The following is a 15,841-nucleotide window of genomic DNA, read 5'->3' on the forward strand; positions in this document are numbered from 1 at the left end:
CGAGACAGCAGCTGGCATGGCTCTCTCTGGGGCTCAGGGTCCCCTCCATGGGAAGCTCAAAGTTTCCACTGGGTCCTCAGAGGCCTTCACTCTATGGACCTCTGGATCCCTCACCACCTGGAAACCTCAGGCAAAGAACCTGCCCAAACTAGAGGCTGAAGGTGCTGCCTGGTTTAAGAAGCCAAGGGAGGAATGGCTAACACAACAAGGCCCTCGTCCATCCTGGGGCTGGGATTAACCTACGAGCAACGGAGGAAGCCAGACAGAAATCCTTGCACGGTCCAAGTCCTGCAGTGCCAGAACCCTATGTCCCAGCACTGAATGATAGCCTGCGGTGGCTGGGGTGTTGGGCCCAGCTGTCTGTGCAGAGAATGACCAAGTCTCCCTTCCAGTGTGGGGTATGGGATGGCCTGAGGGTGTTCACAAAGCCCAGGACTATCTCCCAAGGCAAGAGTATTTGGTCACCTTTGGGTGTGTGAGTGGCATGGCCTCACCTGCGCTCGGATCAGGGACTCAAAGCTGGGCTGGAAGTAGTCGAGTCGGCTACCGTAGAACCGTGGCATCTCATCCAAGAGCTGCTTGTTCTTGGCCTCAAAGTCATCCCGCACAGGCCGCAGCTCTTCTCGGGCCTGAGGAAGGAGACCTTGTCATCAAGACACTCATGGCTGGTGCAGGATGCAGGTGTCTGGGTGCCAGTAGGAATAGCTGGTGCCTTGGTCCCCAGGAGCAGGGAGGAACTTGGCCCCAATGACCCTTCTGGCCACCTTGTCCCTTCTTTGTCAACCCCCTCACCCGCTCCCATCTCCCTGACACCTGGTGCAGCTTGGCCAGCACGGGTCCTGTCTTCTCCTTCTCCTCGTACTTCTCCACCTTGGCCTGGAGTCTCCTGTAGTCCTGCAAGGCCTGCTCCCGCCGCTTCACTGCCATGTTGAGGCTCGGGAAGACACTGCCAAACCTGCCGGGCACAGTTGGGTTGGACACAGGCCCATTCTGGGAGGGCAGCCTGGCAGCTCATCAGTCATTCACAGGTATGTATGGAGTACCTACTAAGTGCAGACCCTGCTCCGGGTCTTGGGATTTTACCAGGAGACAGACCAACCAGTGCCTGGTGGCCTGGAGCTTATGTTACTAACAGAACAATGTCCAGGAGGAAGGTCAAGAGCACGTGAACTTTTAGGACCACTCCATTAGGCTTGAGCACCGGGGGCGGAGAATGGATGACACCACTTGTCCAGCTGCTACCTCCCTCCCTGCCCACAGCAGTCTCACCATACTCCAGGACCTGCACGAGAGGATGGCAGGGCTGGGACACTCCTCCTCAGAAGGTATTTGTCAGACAGCTTCATCTTAAAAACTGAACTGGGAGAACCCAAGGCTAGGGAGATGACACATGACTTGCTCAAGGTCACAATCAGACAGATAGTCCATAAGAGTACTCAAGTGCCAAATTTTCTGTCTGGCACCCGCTCATCACCTCATAGTGCCACTGGTAGGTCACAGAACTGAAACTGGAAACTACTCTTTCAAGGGCTCCTCAGCACCACAGGAAAAGCAGAAATTCTGCTGTCCTACCACCGAAAGGGCAGACCAACAAACCAGAACTTTATGACTCAGGGACCTCCTCCTACCCCATGACTAAAATGGACCAAAATGGGAACCACTCATAAGAGTGGGCCATTCAGAAACAGCAGCAGTATTTTCAATGCTCCGGCATCTGGTAATCTGAAAACCAATTCCTCTAATTTAATGTCCATCATGGAAGGGCTTGCTACCTAACTGAAAATGCTAAAGAAGGGACAGATCACCAGGACTTCTCTGACTCCTCAGCTACATGCCCTTATGTGTGGGAATCAAGCCCTGCTCCTTCTTCCTCTCTGGGTTCCTCCAGGAGGAGCTGACTCTTCTGGTCCTGCTCACCAACTCTGCTTCTCCACCCCGAGTGACCAGAGTCGGCAGGCCCCTCAGGTGCATGGCCAGATAATGATAGGCTGGCAGGGCAATATTTGACTGACTGACTGACTGGTCAGGCAGGAGACGCGGCCTATTCAATGCTGTGTAACTGGTAGACGTGGGGACCCTCTCCACCAGGACTCATGCATGGTGTTCCACAGAGTGCGTCTAAAGTGTGATGTCACTGGGAAGAGTTGGTCTTGATGCTTTTGCCCAAGGCAGCTGCACAATGGAGTTGCAGCCACCAGAGGAGCCCCTCTCCATTCCTGGGCAGCTGAGCGGTATGTGGCACAAGGGAGCAGGTGTAGTTGGCCTGGGAAGTTACCATGCTGTCCCTCCCACCCCAGGGGACAAGCGTTCTTAGCAGCTGTCTGATCCTCTTGTCAGAAGTAATCTTCTGCTTTGGTGGCCCCAGTGCCTGGGAGGTGCTGGGTGGCTGTGGAACAGGTACAGGGCAAGAATGAGAGGCAGCAGCGGGGCGCTTTCCTGCCCTGACTATCATCCCACCACTCCACGCCCATCATCTCAGGAAAGGGCAATGCCATGTGTGTGAGGCACAAGACTGGTGTTATGCGAGTCGGTCAGGGGGCCCTGGACACCTGCTGACCTGAGCAGCACCTGTACCTGGGCACATACTCCCAGGCTGTTTCCATAGCTGTCATCTCCAGGGCCAGAGTCAGCTCCAGCAGCAGTGCCAAACAGAGGGACCCAGTCAGCCTCTGGAGAACACAGCAGCAGAAGCTCAGGGCAAAGTGCACAGCTGGGAGGGTGGGGTGGGAAGGGACTGGGGGTTACAGCCTTGGGAACAGGTAGTGTCAGACGGTTATGTGTACAGGTTAATCAAATATTGGCTCCTTCTCTGTCTCTGGAATCAGTGTCACCTATCCTCTGCAGGTGCAGTGGCTGCGGTTGGAGCCTGACTGGCAGGGAGACTGATGTCCCCCACAAGAACTTCTGTCTCCCACCACAGCACTCCTCAAACTGAGAGGCCATGCAGGCTCAGGCCACAACTGATGAAGCACTAATAACCATGAGTAGCTTTGGATTTGGGGCTTGGGATCTTCTGAGGCAAAGGAGAGAGATCACAGCCTACCTTGAGGTGGCTAAGAGTGGGGGAGCAGGATGTTAGCCCCCTTTCCTGCTGATTGAACCCCCACCTTTCCATTTTCTACTTTTCAGCCATGGGCGGACAGATGGCCAGCTCAGTGGCAGGTGGTGTGTGTACTGTGGCACTGCACAGCTTTCTGACAATGGGACGCCCCCACCCCACCCCAGATGTGAAATGGTTCCCTCCACCTTTAGGTCAGAGGTCTGGGTGCCAGTAGGAGGCTGGTCCCCTGTGTCAAAGCCCCTCCTTGGCATGCCCCTGGGACTTAAAAAGGTACACACTGCCTTCCCCCAGCAAGGGCACAGCTCTGCCTCCAGATGCACACACGACGCCCACGCCTTCCTAGTTTTCCCTAAAGAAATAAGGCCAGGGGGCTGGGGCTGGGGCTCAGTGGCAGAGCGCTTGCCTGGCATGTGTAAGGCACTGGGTTTGATTCTCAGCACCCCATAAAAATAAAATAAAGGTCCATTGACAACTAAACAAACAACAACAAAGAATTAACCTTACAAAAAGAAAGAAAGAAAGAAGGAAGGAAGGCCAAGAGGTGAGACTCTCCCTGCTCAGTCCCTGCTGCCCCTTGGTAAGTTAGTGGTAAGACATGGGGGACAGGATTCCCGGGACCAGGTCTCAGGAAATACTCTGCTCCCAAAACCCACTCAGATCACACCTCCCCCTGCCCACCCAGCCCTGCCTCCCTGCTCCTCAGCGGCCTCTACCACCCGAGAAGTCAGTTCCGAGGACACACGCTCAGGCTGGCGGGGTGGGCTGGCACACCTTCCCCATTCCATGGTACTGTGCCAGGTGGCAGTGAGTACACCTGGGCCTGCCTTCCTGAGGCTCCAAAGTACCTCAGGTCTGATTCACATTTATCCTGGAAGGGACAACTGGCTGGGCCCACCCCAGGTCTTTCCTACTGGAGTTTGACCCATTGGGCTGTCCTTCTCTTGCTTGCCCAAGCTTCATCAGCAAGCTAGCTCTCCGGGAGGCAGGGAGGCAGGGAGGCAAAGCGTGGGGTGAAGGGAGAGTGAGGAGGGAAAGAGGCCGGCTGGGAGGTGGGCTGGGAGCAGCCGGCCTGGTGGGGAATGCCTGCCATTCCTCATCTGTGCCCACGCAGCCGGGATCTTCCACCCACCAGGAAAGGGAAATTGAAAGCATCCCTGTCCGACATGTGAACGGGCCAGGGACCGGGGATTAGAGGCTGAGCCCCCTGGGGGGCAGGCTGGGGGCGGCAGGGTGGCCATGTGGCCATGATCTTCATCAGAGGACAGGAAAGCTGCAGTTTCCTGTTTCCGGTCCTGGGGTCCCTGGGAGCTTCTCTCCTGGCAGAGGAAGCAAGTGGGGAGGAGGCAGCAGGCTGTGGTGGTTTCTGTGGTCAGGGGAGATCGCATGTTGGCTGCGGGCTGCAGGGAGCAGCCAGCTTGGGCAGCCAGGCAGGCCGGAGGGCTCATGCAGGGGTCAGAGGATCCGCTGCGGAGATGGTGGCTGCCCCCTCTGCCACGCCCCCACCTTCCTGGCAGGTGGTGGGCTGTGCTTGTGGTGGGAAGCAGCCGGGGTTTCTCTCTGTTTGGCTGCAGGATCTGATTTCAAGGCCGCCTCGTTGGTTGTGAAACAGAGACAGGAGTCAACCCCCTGCTCTCTGAGCTGGTATCCCTGCCGGGCTGTGCCAGCCTGTGGCTACCTCTGGGACCCTGCAGCTCTCCACACGGAGAAGTCCTCTTGTGGACAAGGTCTGTTCTGTGTTCCTTTCACTCAGCTCTGAACCTTTGACCTGTAGATCAGGCCTCAGAGTCACAAGCACTCAGGCTCATCCTACACCCAGCTCCCCACGTGACCCTGAGACAGGGGGGTGAGTATGACTGGGAGGCAGTGGGTGGTAAAGCCTACTCTGGGGAGGCTGGGTGGCAGGGAAGGAGGCAGGAGGAGAAATCCCTTCGTGCACCAGCTCGGCCTAGCTTCCCACTGCAGGCCTGGTTAGGAAGGAGTGCTTGAGGGGTTAGAGGTGTTTTTCCTAACCCCACCCCTTGGACTTGTACAGCGAAGGAATAGATCAACACCCCCCAACACAAGGGACTGGAGGATCAAAAACTGCTCTCTTCATCTCCCTCTGGGCCCTGATCCAGGCCTAATGATAATTAAGCAGGGCCTCATTACCCAGGGCCTGGCAAAGCAGCTGCCAGGGACCACCACAGACGAGGTAATAAAGTGCAGCTGCTGGGCTGGAGCACAAGCCTTTCTAGGTCAAAGCCGAGTGGGAGAGGCCAGGAGAGGAAGGACTTGGGAGCTTCAAGGCTTCAGTCTGCTCCTCCCTCCAGGGCCCAGGGAACAGGCCTGTCTGATCACTGACCAAGGCCTGCCAGACAAAGATGAGTCTTGCGGAAGAATTCCTGGTCCTCACAGGTCACGAGCTAGAGGGATCTCTCCAAGCAAGACCCCACTGCTGCACCCTTCCCCATGTGTGGCCACCCCCACGTTTCCAAAGCTGAGGGCTGCAGGCAGCTGCACTCCCACCCGGTCTGAGATGAAAGGCCTTGCTCATGTCCGCTGAGGGCTGGCCAGGATCTCTGCTGGCCGAATCCAGCCAGCCCTGGCCCCACGGGTCCCAACCGGGAGCAAAGGGGAAAAGGGCCAAATGACCGACCGACCACCGGAGCAGTGTCTGGCGCCATGAGGGGACCAGCAGTTCCCGGCTACCTCAGAGCATGTCTGGCACTGACAGTGCTCTGGAGCTGCTGGGAGTCTGCACCCAGAGAGACACAGATCTCATGGCTGGAGCCCCTTTGAGCCTGTCTGTCCCTATGGGGGTCTGGGTACAGGCTGCTAGATAGGCTCCTTAGTCCCCAAGTGGCCAGTTAACCTGCCTTTCCCTTAAGTGCCCTGAGGCCTGTGTCCCCAGATGACATTACTCACTTTTTCAAGGGTTCAATCACAGTCTTTTGGATCTGGTTCACCTGTCAAAGAAAAACCCAATGGCATCAAAACTGGGGGACTTAGACTCTCCCTAAAAGGGGAAGTTGCAAGTTCCTTGGAAGGCAGAGATCCGTCAGGCCCTTAAAAGCAAGGACAGAAAGGGGATGCAGAAGGAGAGGCAAGGTGGCACCCCTTAACTCCGTAGCTTGAAGAGGCAGAGAGATCAATCAGGAGGCCCAAGGGCCAGGTCAAGTTCATCCCGTTAATGCTGCTGCTAAGGCTCAGACATTGCTCAGTGTGGAAGCCTAGGTGGGGGCTCGAGAGAGCTTCAGGGGCCCTGCATGAGCAGACCTGCCATGCGTACGTACCCTCATGGTCTCACAGTAAGGGGTACACCTCACAGGAGCCATGGGAAGAGGATGCAGCCCAATCAGGGAAGAGGCGGGTGCGGGCTTGCAATACAAGGACTCCAAGGACCGAATGGCCCAGATGGAGAGGCAGAGGGGGGAGGTGCTAGTGCTTGGTCACTAGAGACAAAGACTGAATCACCTTTTCTTGGTTGAAGGCATCCATCCGCTTCATGGCTGTGTCCAAGGCTGTGACCATGTTCAAAAAGTCTTGGTCTTGCTCACAGAGGGGATTGGAAAGTAAGTCCAGGGATATCTTCACGGCAGATTTCGACATGGCTGTAAGAAGTCAAAAAGTGGTGAACCATTGAAGGAACAGGTTCAAGGTCTCCTCAGTGCTTCCTGCTTTCCCATGGTCCAGGGACCTGCAGCCCTCTTCCCATGCCACTGCTATTAAAATTACATGGCACCACAGAGCCATGTGGCCCTGAGGATTGAACCCAGGGCCTCATGCATGCTAGGCAAGTGCTCTACTACTGAGCTACATCCCAGCCTCTTTTATTTTACTTCAAGAGAGGGTCTGGCTAAATTGCCAAGTCTGGCTTCAAACCTGGGATCCTCCTGCCTCAGTCTCCCCAGTAGCTGGGATTATAGGTATGCACAACTGTGCCTGGTTATCCTCAGTGTTTAGTGCTTATTTCTGACTATCTAACACCACATCAAGGAACACTTTCACAAAGCTTTATGGATTACAATGACTTCATTTTCTAAACTCTAGGTTATACTAGGATCATTTGGGTGGGAATCTGTAAAATATCCATCTCTGGCTCCAGAGATTCTAATTCAGCAAACTGGGAACCTGAGAATATGTATTTTATAAACCTCTCCAGGTGGCATGGCTGTGAGGCTTTGGCCTCCCTTGTGTACACAAGTAAAAGCACTCCAGTTTACACCTGGCTCAGCACGCTTTCACTGTAAAGGGCCAAAGGGTCCTTTGTGGACTGGAGGAGGCAGCTCAGAAACCTGTTGGCTGCTGAGGTTCTTGGTCCCATAGTTGTTTTCAGGTCTCAATTATTTGCAGTCAAAATTCTCGAGGGGCAGGAAGATGGACTGGAGGGTGCCTGTCCATACCAGTTTCAGAGTACATCTGGCTTCCTTGGGGGGGGAGACAAGATTTTGAAAGCATTTTCTCTCCCTCTCTCCCTTGCTTCTCTTCCTTCTTTCCCTTTCTCTTTCTTTTTTGTACAGGGAATTGAACCCAGAGGTGCTTAACCAGTGAGCCACATCCCAGCTCTTTTTATTTTGAGACTGGTCTCACTAAGTTGCTTAGGGCCTTGCTAAGTGGCTGAGTCTGGCCTCAAACTGGTGATCCTCTGCCTCAGCCTCCCAGGTTGCTGGGATTACAGACCAGGCCACCACATCTGGCCAAATGCATTTTCTTACTACTTGTATGTCACTGAATTTAAGACACTATCAATTGTGTGTGTGTGTGTGTGTGTGTGTGTGTGTGTTGCTGGGAATTGAACCCAAGGCTTGTGCATGCTAGGCAAGCATCTACCACTGGCTATACCCTCAGTCCAAAACATTACCAGTTGTAAAACATACCATTGCTGCATAAACCACTAAGAAAGAAAGAAAAATGCTGCCAATGGAACCAGAACACACCATCAAGTGTTATAGTGCTTAGAAGTCAGACATGTTACAGTGAACAGTGTCTTAGAATTAATGAAGGAAGTCCTTCCTTCCAGCTGATCAGTATGATCTTCCCTCCACTCATCAGGTGCCAGGAACCCTGAGCCCAGTGCTATCCTGAGGAAGGGCCTGCTTCTCGACTGTGGGTTAGAAAGAACCTGAGCCCTGGGTAAGAGGGGTCCTGCCTGGCCCAGCCCCTCTACAAGGCATCAAAGAGGCCCTGAGTAGCCAGCGGCCCGTTCTGAGCACCACCTAGGCTCCCCTGGGATCTGGGAGAGGGCTGCAGTCACCTAGCAAAAGGGCCAAATGGGAGAGAAGACTGGAAACGTAAACTTTCCAGAAATGTTGAAACAACGGAGGAAGAAACACTTTAAAATCTGTGAAGTGACTTTGTAGATTAGGAACAAACATTATGCATAACTTGATTTGATTATGAAATGATCACATATGGCATAATTAAAAGATAATAAAAACCTGGATAAAGCTGGAAAATTTCTGAAAAATGTCTTCTACTAATGTTTCCCCCATATTTGATGGAAAAAAATCCAAAAGCTGGGGGTGGGGAGACATTCTTTCTCTGTTTCTGCTTTCCCAGTGCCCACACCTCTGACTCTCATGTGAAGTCAATGAACTGCATCTCTCAAGCCACTGGCTCAGGAGCAGAACTGGGTCTGGAATCTCCTTAGGCACACAGCCCGGTGCTCAGGTCAAGAAAGCCCTGGTCCCCTGGCCTAGCTCACATTCCTCTCTGTCTCTGCCTAGGCTCAGCAGGGCATGGCTAGCCAGCACAGCCCCAGAGGCTGGTGGGTTTTGAACCTCAGAGAAAAAGAGGGTCATGGGTCCCCTTGAGTCTTCTGAATTGTAGGATCCAAAGATCCCTCAGAGACTGATCACTCTGAAAGTCCTACAACTTTTTTGAAAGAAAGATCAACTTTTTTAGAAAAACAACTGGGGATTTTAGATTCTATCTGGGGAGCTCAGGAGCTTCTGAAGTCAGGAAAGGTATAATTCAATTCCCCTCATTGTCAGGGTCACTGGCTCTTTCAGTGTGTCCCTGATCTGGCTGCACCAGTGTCACCTGGACATGCATCAAAGACACATCTCTGGGTCTCATTCCAACTGGATGAATCAGAGATCTGGGGGTGGGCCCTGAGCCCACCAGTGATCCTGCTGCCACCAACATGGGAGGCTCTGGGTGTGGCTGTGAGGCCGCAGCCGTGTGCCCAGTGAGGAAGAGCCTACTCTGCCCACACTCTGCTCCTCACTCAGGGGCCAGTAGCCCTCAGCTCCAGGAGCCACCCACCTAATCCTAAGTTCTCCATAGCCAGACTCCTTTTCATGGATCCTGATGTTCTACTTGGTTCAAAGCAACCCACTACGAAAACAACAAGCCTTCACTCCACTCGTGCTCTCACAGTGCAGCTGCCTGAGGAGGAGGGAGGGGAGGAAGTGGCAGGTCACAGCACCTCCCCTGCTGAAGACAGTGCAGAGCAAGAGACAAATGCCATCCAAATAATGCAGACCCCAGAACACACAGAACAGATAAACCCCCAAGTCCAACCCTTGGCTTGGAAACGTGAGGGGCCAGCAGTGAAGTGGCTGTGTTCAGGATGGCCCATACTGTCAGGATTAGCAATGGCCCGAGGCTCTGGGGCCCTGACCAAAGGGGCTGGCCCTCCTTGCACAGGCGGGCAGCTTTGCTGGTGGCTCCCAGCTTCTAGAAGGTAGAGAACCCTGCTCCCGGGGAAGGCACACTTCCCTCTGATCAGCTTTTTAAAGTGCCCTTTACTGGAAAGATGCATGTTTATGTAAGTAAATGGCTGAAGTCTTAGCATCTGGGAAGAAAATGAGAGAGAATCCAAATTGTTGCCTGTGCTAGGGACCTTCCATTGCACATCAAGTAGGACTGGGTCTTCTAATGCCACCCTGAGCTGCTCAGTACCTTGTGCATTCTGGATGGCCTCTGGAGACCTTGATGCTGCCCATCTGGACTTGGCTCATGAGGCACCCATGCCAACACAGATGGGCTAAGGTTCTAGAGTGAAAACTCTGCCATTTCTACTAAGAGGGGGGGCAGAGGAACAAGTGAGATGGTGACAGAGGACAAGCAAGAAAGGGGTAGACTTTTCTGTCCTGAGACAGGGGACTGAACTAAACGGTTTATTCTCTCATGAAATGGACATCTCACATTCCCTGTCAATCTCAAGTTTAGAAGAGATAATGAGGGTAAAAGTCCTAGGAGAACTGTTCCAGGGCTTCACCGCCATCAGGGAGCACTTGTATGTGGGTGGAATGGCCAAGTGCAGAAGATGGATCCTCACCTGAGCACACAGCCTCTGAAGAAAAGCCTGCTCCACTCAGGGCCTTGGCACTTGCTGGCCTCTTCGTTCAAAGCACTGTTTCCTCAGATATTCTTGATGGATGATTCCCTCGTCCCTTAGGACTGTGTGGAAGGGATCCCTCCTCAGGGAGGCCTCCTCCTGTACCCTGTCACGCTCCTCCCCTTATTCTTCCTCATACTATCACTGTAACATGGCATTATAACATATACTCATTGACTTCTTATGTCTCCCCTCCTTGGACGGGAAGTTCCTGTTGAATCCCTAGCTCTGAGGCACAGGTCCAGCATTTATAAAGTGAGAGAAGGTGGAGAACCCTGGTCAAACCTAAGTCTCCCTCAGATTCTACTCTAAAATGACATTCACACATGCTGACCCTCTCTGAGAGGCCACCACATGCTAGTGCTGCTCTTAGTGCTTTTTACTAAGAGCAACTGAACCAACTGATTCACCGTCACATCAGCCGGAGGGATCAGCACCTCGAGAACCTGTGTTTTCTGGACCAGGGAACTGAGGCACAGTGAGTTAGCCTGTGGTCCAAAGTGACCGGGCAGGGCAGGGCAGGAATTAGTGGCAAACTATTGGTCAAGTGCGGGGTGTCCTGGGGTGGAGACAGTAAGGGAGCACTGCTCCACTGCTCCAGCTGCTGGCTGGCTCCCTGGGGACAAAGCCTGTGGACACAGTCTCCTGACACTGCCTGACTTCAGAGCTGTCTTTGTCTCAGAGCTCCTGGGCCTAGCTTTTCCTCATCAAATAAGATCTCTTCAGCCAAGAAGCCTCCCCAAGGCCTTGGCCATTTCCTGGCACCTGCTGGCTCTCACTCACCACAGACCTTTCAGTGCCCTTCACAACAACAAATTTATCCTGAGGTATTAGGCCATATACTTTAACCCAACTCTGTTTAAATGCACAACAGCTTCAGTTCCTGTTACCACAAGAAAACCAGGAACTCTTGTTTCTGTGAGCAGGGAAGGCACTGCCTGAGCTGATGGCCCAGATGCTGAGTAGTGGAGGCACCTCTGCTAGAAGTTTCTACTGGCCAGGGTTCTATCCTAAGTGGAATTCCAGGAGAGCCTTGTACTCATACCACTGCCACAGTAGGGCAGGAGGAAGTGGTGCTCTGACCTCAGGGCACTTCTCAGGGACACTATTTTGACATTCTCTGAATGTGGTGACTTACAAGTCATCCCCTGAGGGAGCAGGACACCCCCAACCCTACCAGCCACACCAGGCGTGGGCAGGGCACCTACCCAGGTCAGCATCGGTGCTCTTCTTCATGTCCTTCTGCAGTCTCTTGGTCTGCTCCTCCAGCCTGCAAGGCAGGGGCAGGCCTGGGTGCTGGGCCACACGGCACTCAGGCTCCTCCGCCCCTGACCTGAGAAGGCCCACCAGGGAGGGAAGGACCTCTCCATGGGGCTCTTACCCCAAACTGCATGTTCTGCAGGAGGCCAAGTCCCCAAAGGCTACTAGTAATGACTGTTCTAAAGCCATCTGCTGGGGGAGAACTGGCAGCCTGGTGACCTGAACTGGCCTCAGCTTCCAGGTGCTGACAGGGCTAATGAGTGGCCCACTGACTGGTCAGAAGGAGACAGGTAGGGTGGGGAGGGAGACCTAGCAGGAGGTATTGCCCTTCCCCAACACCCGCCTCATCCCGGGGTTTGACACTCACTGCTGGAGTTTTCCATACTCCCTTTCAAAGTCTCTCTCCACCTGTAACAAAACAGATAACTCGATCAACAGAGAAATGACAACACAATGGAAAACATCTCCCAGCCTGAGATTCTCCACACCCTCCCCATCTGCAGAAAACAACGCAGTCCAGTCCATGCAAGCTCCAGCAGATCCTCAGGGACACAGTATCCCCTGTGTTCCCAAAATTAATGAAGTGTTTGACTTGGGAGAAGGCCTCTCCTCCCAGAGGGGCCAGCCAGGCAAGTCACAGCGGATTGTGGCTCTGCTCTGCCACCACGGGGAGTGAGGTGCCAGGCTGGGTGCCCTCTCTTCGCCCCCACTCTGGTGGCGGTCAAAGTGCTCTGGAGTATGACTGAAGTGCACCCAGGGAGGCAGCAGGGCATGGAGAAGAGGCCGGCTGCAATTCAGGACTGGCCCTGCCTCGCGGCAGCCAGGAGACTTTGCGGGACGCCACCCGCTCAGCCTTGGTTTCCCCTCCGGTCCTCCTGCCGGCAGCTGGGTCTGCGGCAGGCCAAGAAAGTCCACGTATGTGACTGCAGGTGGCAAATTTGTTCTGGGAACAGGGAAGGGGCTCTGTCTTCAGTTTAGAGGATAAGCAGAGATAGATAAGATATGAGCTCTGACTAGCTGTGGAGCTTAAAAATATTTCCTCTCACTCCAGAGCCTCACTTTCTTTTCTGGTAAAAGGGTAACTAACTTCAGTTAGTCAGTCGGGTGAACTTGAGGGGCTACAAAGCTTACAGTGCTTAAACAGGCAGTATGTGCAGGGCACAAGCCAGGTGGCTGGCCCACCATGGTGCTCACTGAGGGTGACGGTCCAGAGTGTCTGTGAGCCTCTCCTGCACTGAGTGATGGAAGTAGCCTGGGGAGGCAGACTGGGCTGTCGTCTTTCCAGCAGAAAGGAGAAGCAGCCCAAAGTGCACAGGCAATGGCAGCCAGGTAAACTCTGACCGTGGCTAAGCATGAAGCACTGTGCTGGGTGCTAGGACAGTGTGTGGCTCCTGCTCAACCTCAGAGGACATGTCTTTACAAGTTAAAAGTAGTTTTTCCAAAGGGATGAAATGAAAACTAAGCATTTCTTAGTCAGTCAAGCTTTCCCCGAGATCTACAGCACAGAGTAGGTGCTTGCTCTCTGGGAGGAGCCCTGCGCTGTGCCTTTGGCTCCCAATCCTCTCTTTTGCAATCCCCTGAGAGTGCTGATGTGTGTGGGATGTCAGAGAACACCTGGTTTCCCTGCCTGGGGACTGCTTGAACTTGCAGAGAGAGGGACCTTGGGTTTCCAACTAGGTGGGATTATTCAGGTTTGACGAGAAACTTGAGGTCTCACGCTGGGAGCTGAATGAGGGTGAATGAAGTGGGACACGACCCTTCTACCTGATGCCACTCAAGGCCACCTGAAGCCTAAAAGGAGAAGTCTAAACATTCTGCTTCCCTACTTGCAGGAGGCAGGTGCAGGCTGCTTCTGTAGCTCACTGGCTCCAGATCTATCCACAGAGGAAAGACCCACCGGGGACAGCACCAAAATCCCAGCTCCTTAGACAATGGCTAAGGGAATAAAAGGACACATTGGAGCCACATTCCAAGGTATATGCCTTCTGAGAGAAAGAGCCAAGCAAAAAAGATCTGAACATCTTTGAATGCTTGATGCCTTTGCCAAAACGGCCACTGGAGCCCAGTCAACAATGCAAGTGTAAACACATGTGCACGGACCTTCAGGGGACCAGTCAGGCTGGGCCTGGCGGGCCAGGTTAGTGCAGGGAAAATCAAGCCCCAGACAACTGCCCTCAGCTGCTCCCTGCATTCTCTGGGGCCCGGGTGCAAGGGAGGGGCTGTGCTGCTTGCTGCTGTATCTGCTGGTCTAGGCCAAGCCCTGGTGTAGCAGGAACTAGGAATGTGTTAAATGAATGAAAGGTCTGTTTTCCCAAAACTTGAACTCACAAGTGAAATGAAAAAGGAGGCCAGGAGGCAGGGCCAGGGCTCCAGGGCCGGAGCTAAGGTGTGTCACATCAGAGCTGAGGCATAAGGGGCACTCTGAGAGCCCCTTTTCAAGGGATGCTCTCGGGGGACAGCTGCCTTCTCTTCAGTACACTCCAAGATGAAGGAGGGTGAGGGAAGTGAAGGTTCCTCTGCTCAGCATGAAATCTTCCTCAACTGGAAAGGCTTAATGTGGTTACTCCTTCTTGCCCTAACTTTGCAGGGCACCTACCTAGCTGGGGATCTTGGTGTGTGCTTTCCTTTGCACATAAGACTGGGGTAATCCTGTTGCACAGGACCATAGAAAGGAAAGCTTTGAAGTGCTGCTCCCTGCTCCTGGGTTAGGTGGGGAGGTGTGGCTTTTCTCCACATCAGGATGCCCCAGTCAATTTATGGGCCCTGAAGGGCCAGAGGGAACTAGGCAGAAGGCTAGCATGGGGAGGTAGGGGAGCTTTGTTCCTCCGCCTTGGTGCCAATGGTCAGCCCCTGCAGAGAACATGCCATTCCAGCCAAAGCTTTGACAATGGTGGAATGTGCATTAATAACCTGGGCAAAGGAGAGCAGCAGAGCAAAGACACAATGCTTTCTTTGTGGTTGACAATTGAGTGCCCTGAGCCAAAACCCTCCTGAAACTCCCTGAAGATAACATGAGCATTTCTTCCCATGACAGGGGTGCCATGACTTCCAATAACCCGGGCGGCCACATCTGCTCCCCTCCCTGAGAGTGCCTGGGCAAGAATACCAGAGTACGTCACTGCCATCCGGGGGCAGCTGCCAGAGATGCTGAGACAACCACACAGACCAGGCCCGCTCTGGGGGCTGGAGGAGGTAGGGAAAACGCGACTCTGAAGAGGGAGGGTCTTACTACATACTTCAGTGCCCTGGGGAGTTGAGGAGAACGGGCCAAGCAAGCAAGCAAACAACTCTATTCCAGACCCCAACTCGGCTTTGACTCCTTGTGAGAGATCAAAGGCCCAGCCCATGGCCCGGGGAACTGAGCTGCTTGGACAGGCTAAGTCCTCGATGGCTTATGAAGGAGTCAAATCCGCTGGCTTTCTGTAGTGCATCGCACTGAAGGCTGGCTACGGGCCAGACACTGGGCTAAGTGCCTTGCATCTTGCATGCACTGCCTTGTGTCAGACTGAGATGCCAGCCATGCCATCTTCATCTCACACATGAGAACGCTAAAGCTTGGAGAGGCCAAGGAACACGCTCAAGATCAGACACGATGTGACAGAGCCAGGATGGAAACTGAGGCTGCAAATCCAACATGGCTTCTTCCCACTCCCTGGTCTACGTGGGCGAGCTGAGGCTGTGAACCAGAGGACAATCCCACCTCAAGTGAGTTGGACGCAAGGGAAGAGGGAAGCCACATGTATCTGTTTTTCCCCTGGGTCCTTGCTACCTCTCAGGGCAAAGGATTCAAGATTGTTCTGTCTACAAACTCTGGCAAACAAGTTGAAAGTACGTTCTAGCCTTTGCTTTTTTTGGGGAGAACAAAGGCCATTTCGATGAAGGTTAGGGTGTTGGGAGGGTTTTTTGTTTGTCTCTTTGTTTTTGGTAGTGAGGATCGGAATAAAAGACCCTTCTCAAAACCACTTCCCTTTAGGATCTGCCATGGATTAAACTCTAGAGGCTCAAAGCCGCACCTTCCCACTTCCTGTAGCTGGCTGGAGCCGGCATTTGCACGCCCAGATTCTTTGGGCTTCAGCTGGAGGCCTCCACAGATGGTCAGCCCCTGCACGGGAGGCAGTGGAGCCTCTCAGTGACCTGCATCTGCATGAAGCAGAGGAGGACTCTCTTAGCTCAGACCCAGCTCCTTTCAAGTGACT

General features: G+C 53.6%; 1 protein-coding gene across 5 annotated transcripts in view; it reads right to left on the reverse strand.

Annotated features, from left to right (window-relative positions):
* Nucleotides 1-15,841, reverse strand: part of Bin3 (bridging integrator 3) — a 39,292-nt gene that overhangs the window by 5,442 nt on the left and 18,009 nt on the right. For 3 of the 5 annotated variants that reach the window (XR_006852323.2, XM_046447685.2, XM_046447684.2), the window contains exons 3-8: nucleotides 12,013-12,053; nucleotides 11,594-11,655; nucleotides 6,515-6,651; nucleotides 5,966-6,006; nucleotides 814-955; nucleotides 495-629 (exon numbers count right to left, since the gene is read on the reverse strand). Coding sequence is in view for 4 of the 5 variants with exons in the window: in XM_046447685.2 (XP_046303641.1) it covers nucleotides 495-629; nucleotides 814-955; nucleotides 5,966-6,006; nucleotides 6,515-6,651; nucleotides 11,594-11,655; nucleotides 12,013-12,053 (558 nt within the window). In the remaining variant the exon portion in view is untranslated. The remainder of the gene's footprint in view (nucleotides 1-494; nucleotides 630-813; nucleotides 956-5,965; nucleotides 6,007-6,514; nucleotides 6,652-11,593; nucleotides 11,656-12,012; nucleotides 12,054-15,841) is intronic. The other 2 variants (XM_046447686.2, XM_046447687.2) reach the window with 1 other exon arrangement.

This window comes from Marmota monax, unplaced genomic scaffold, assembly GCF_021218885.2.
Source record: "Marmota monax isolate L192 unplaced genomic scaffold, Marmota_monax_Labrador192_F-V1.1 WCK01_AAM20220418_F8-fsc00040, whole genome shotgun sequence".
NCBI lineage: Eukaryota > Metazoa > Chordata > Mammalia > Rodentia > Sciuridae > Marmota > Marmota monax.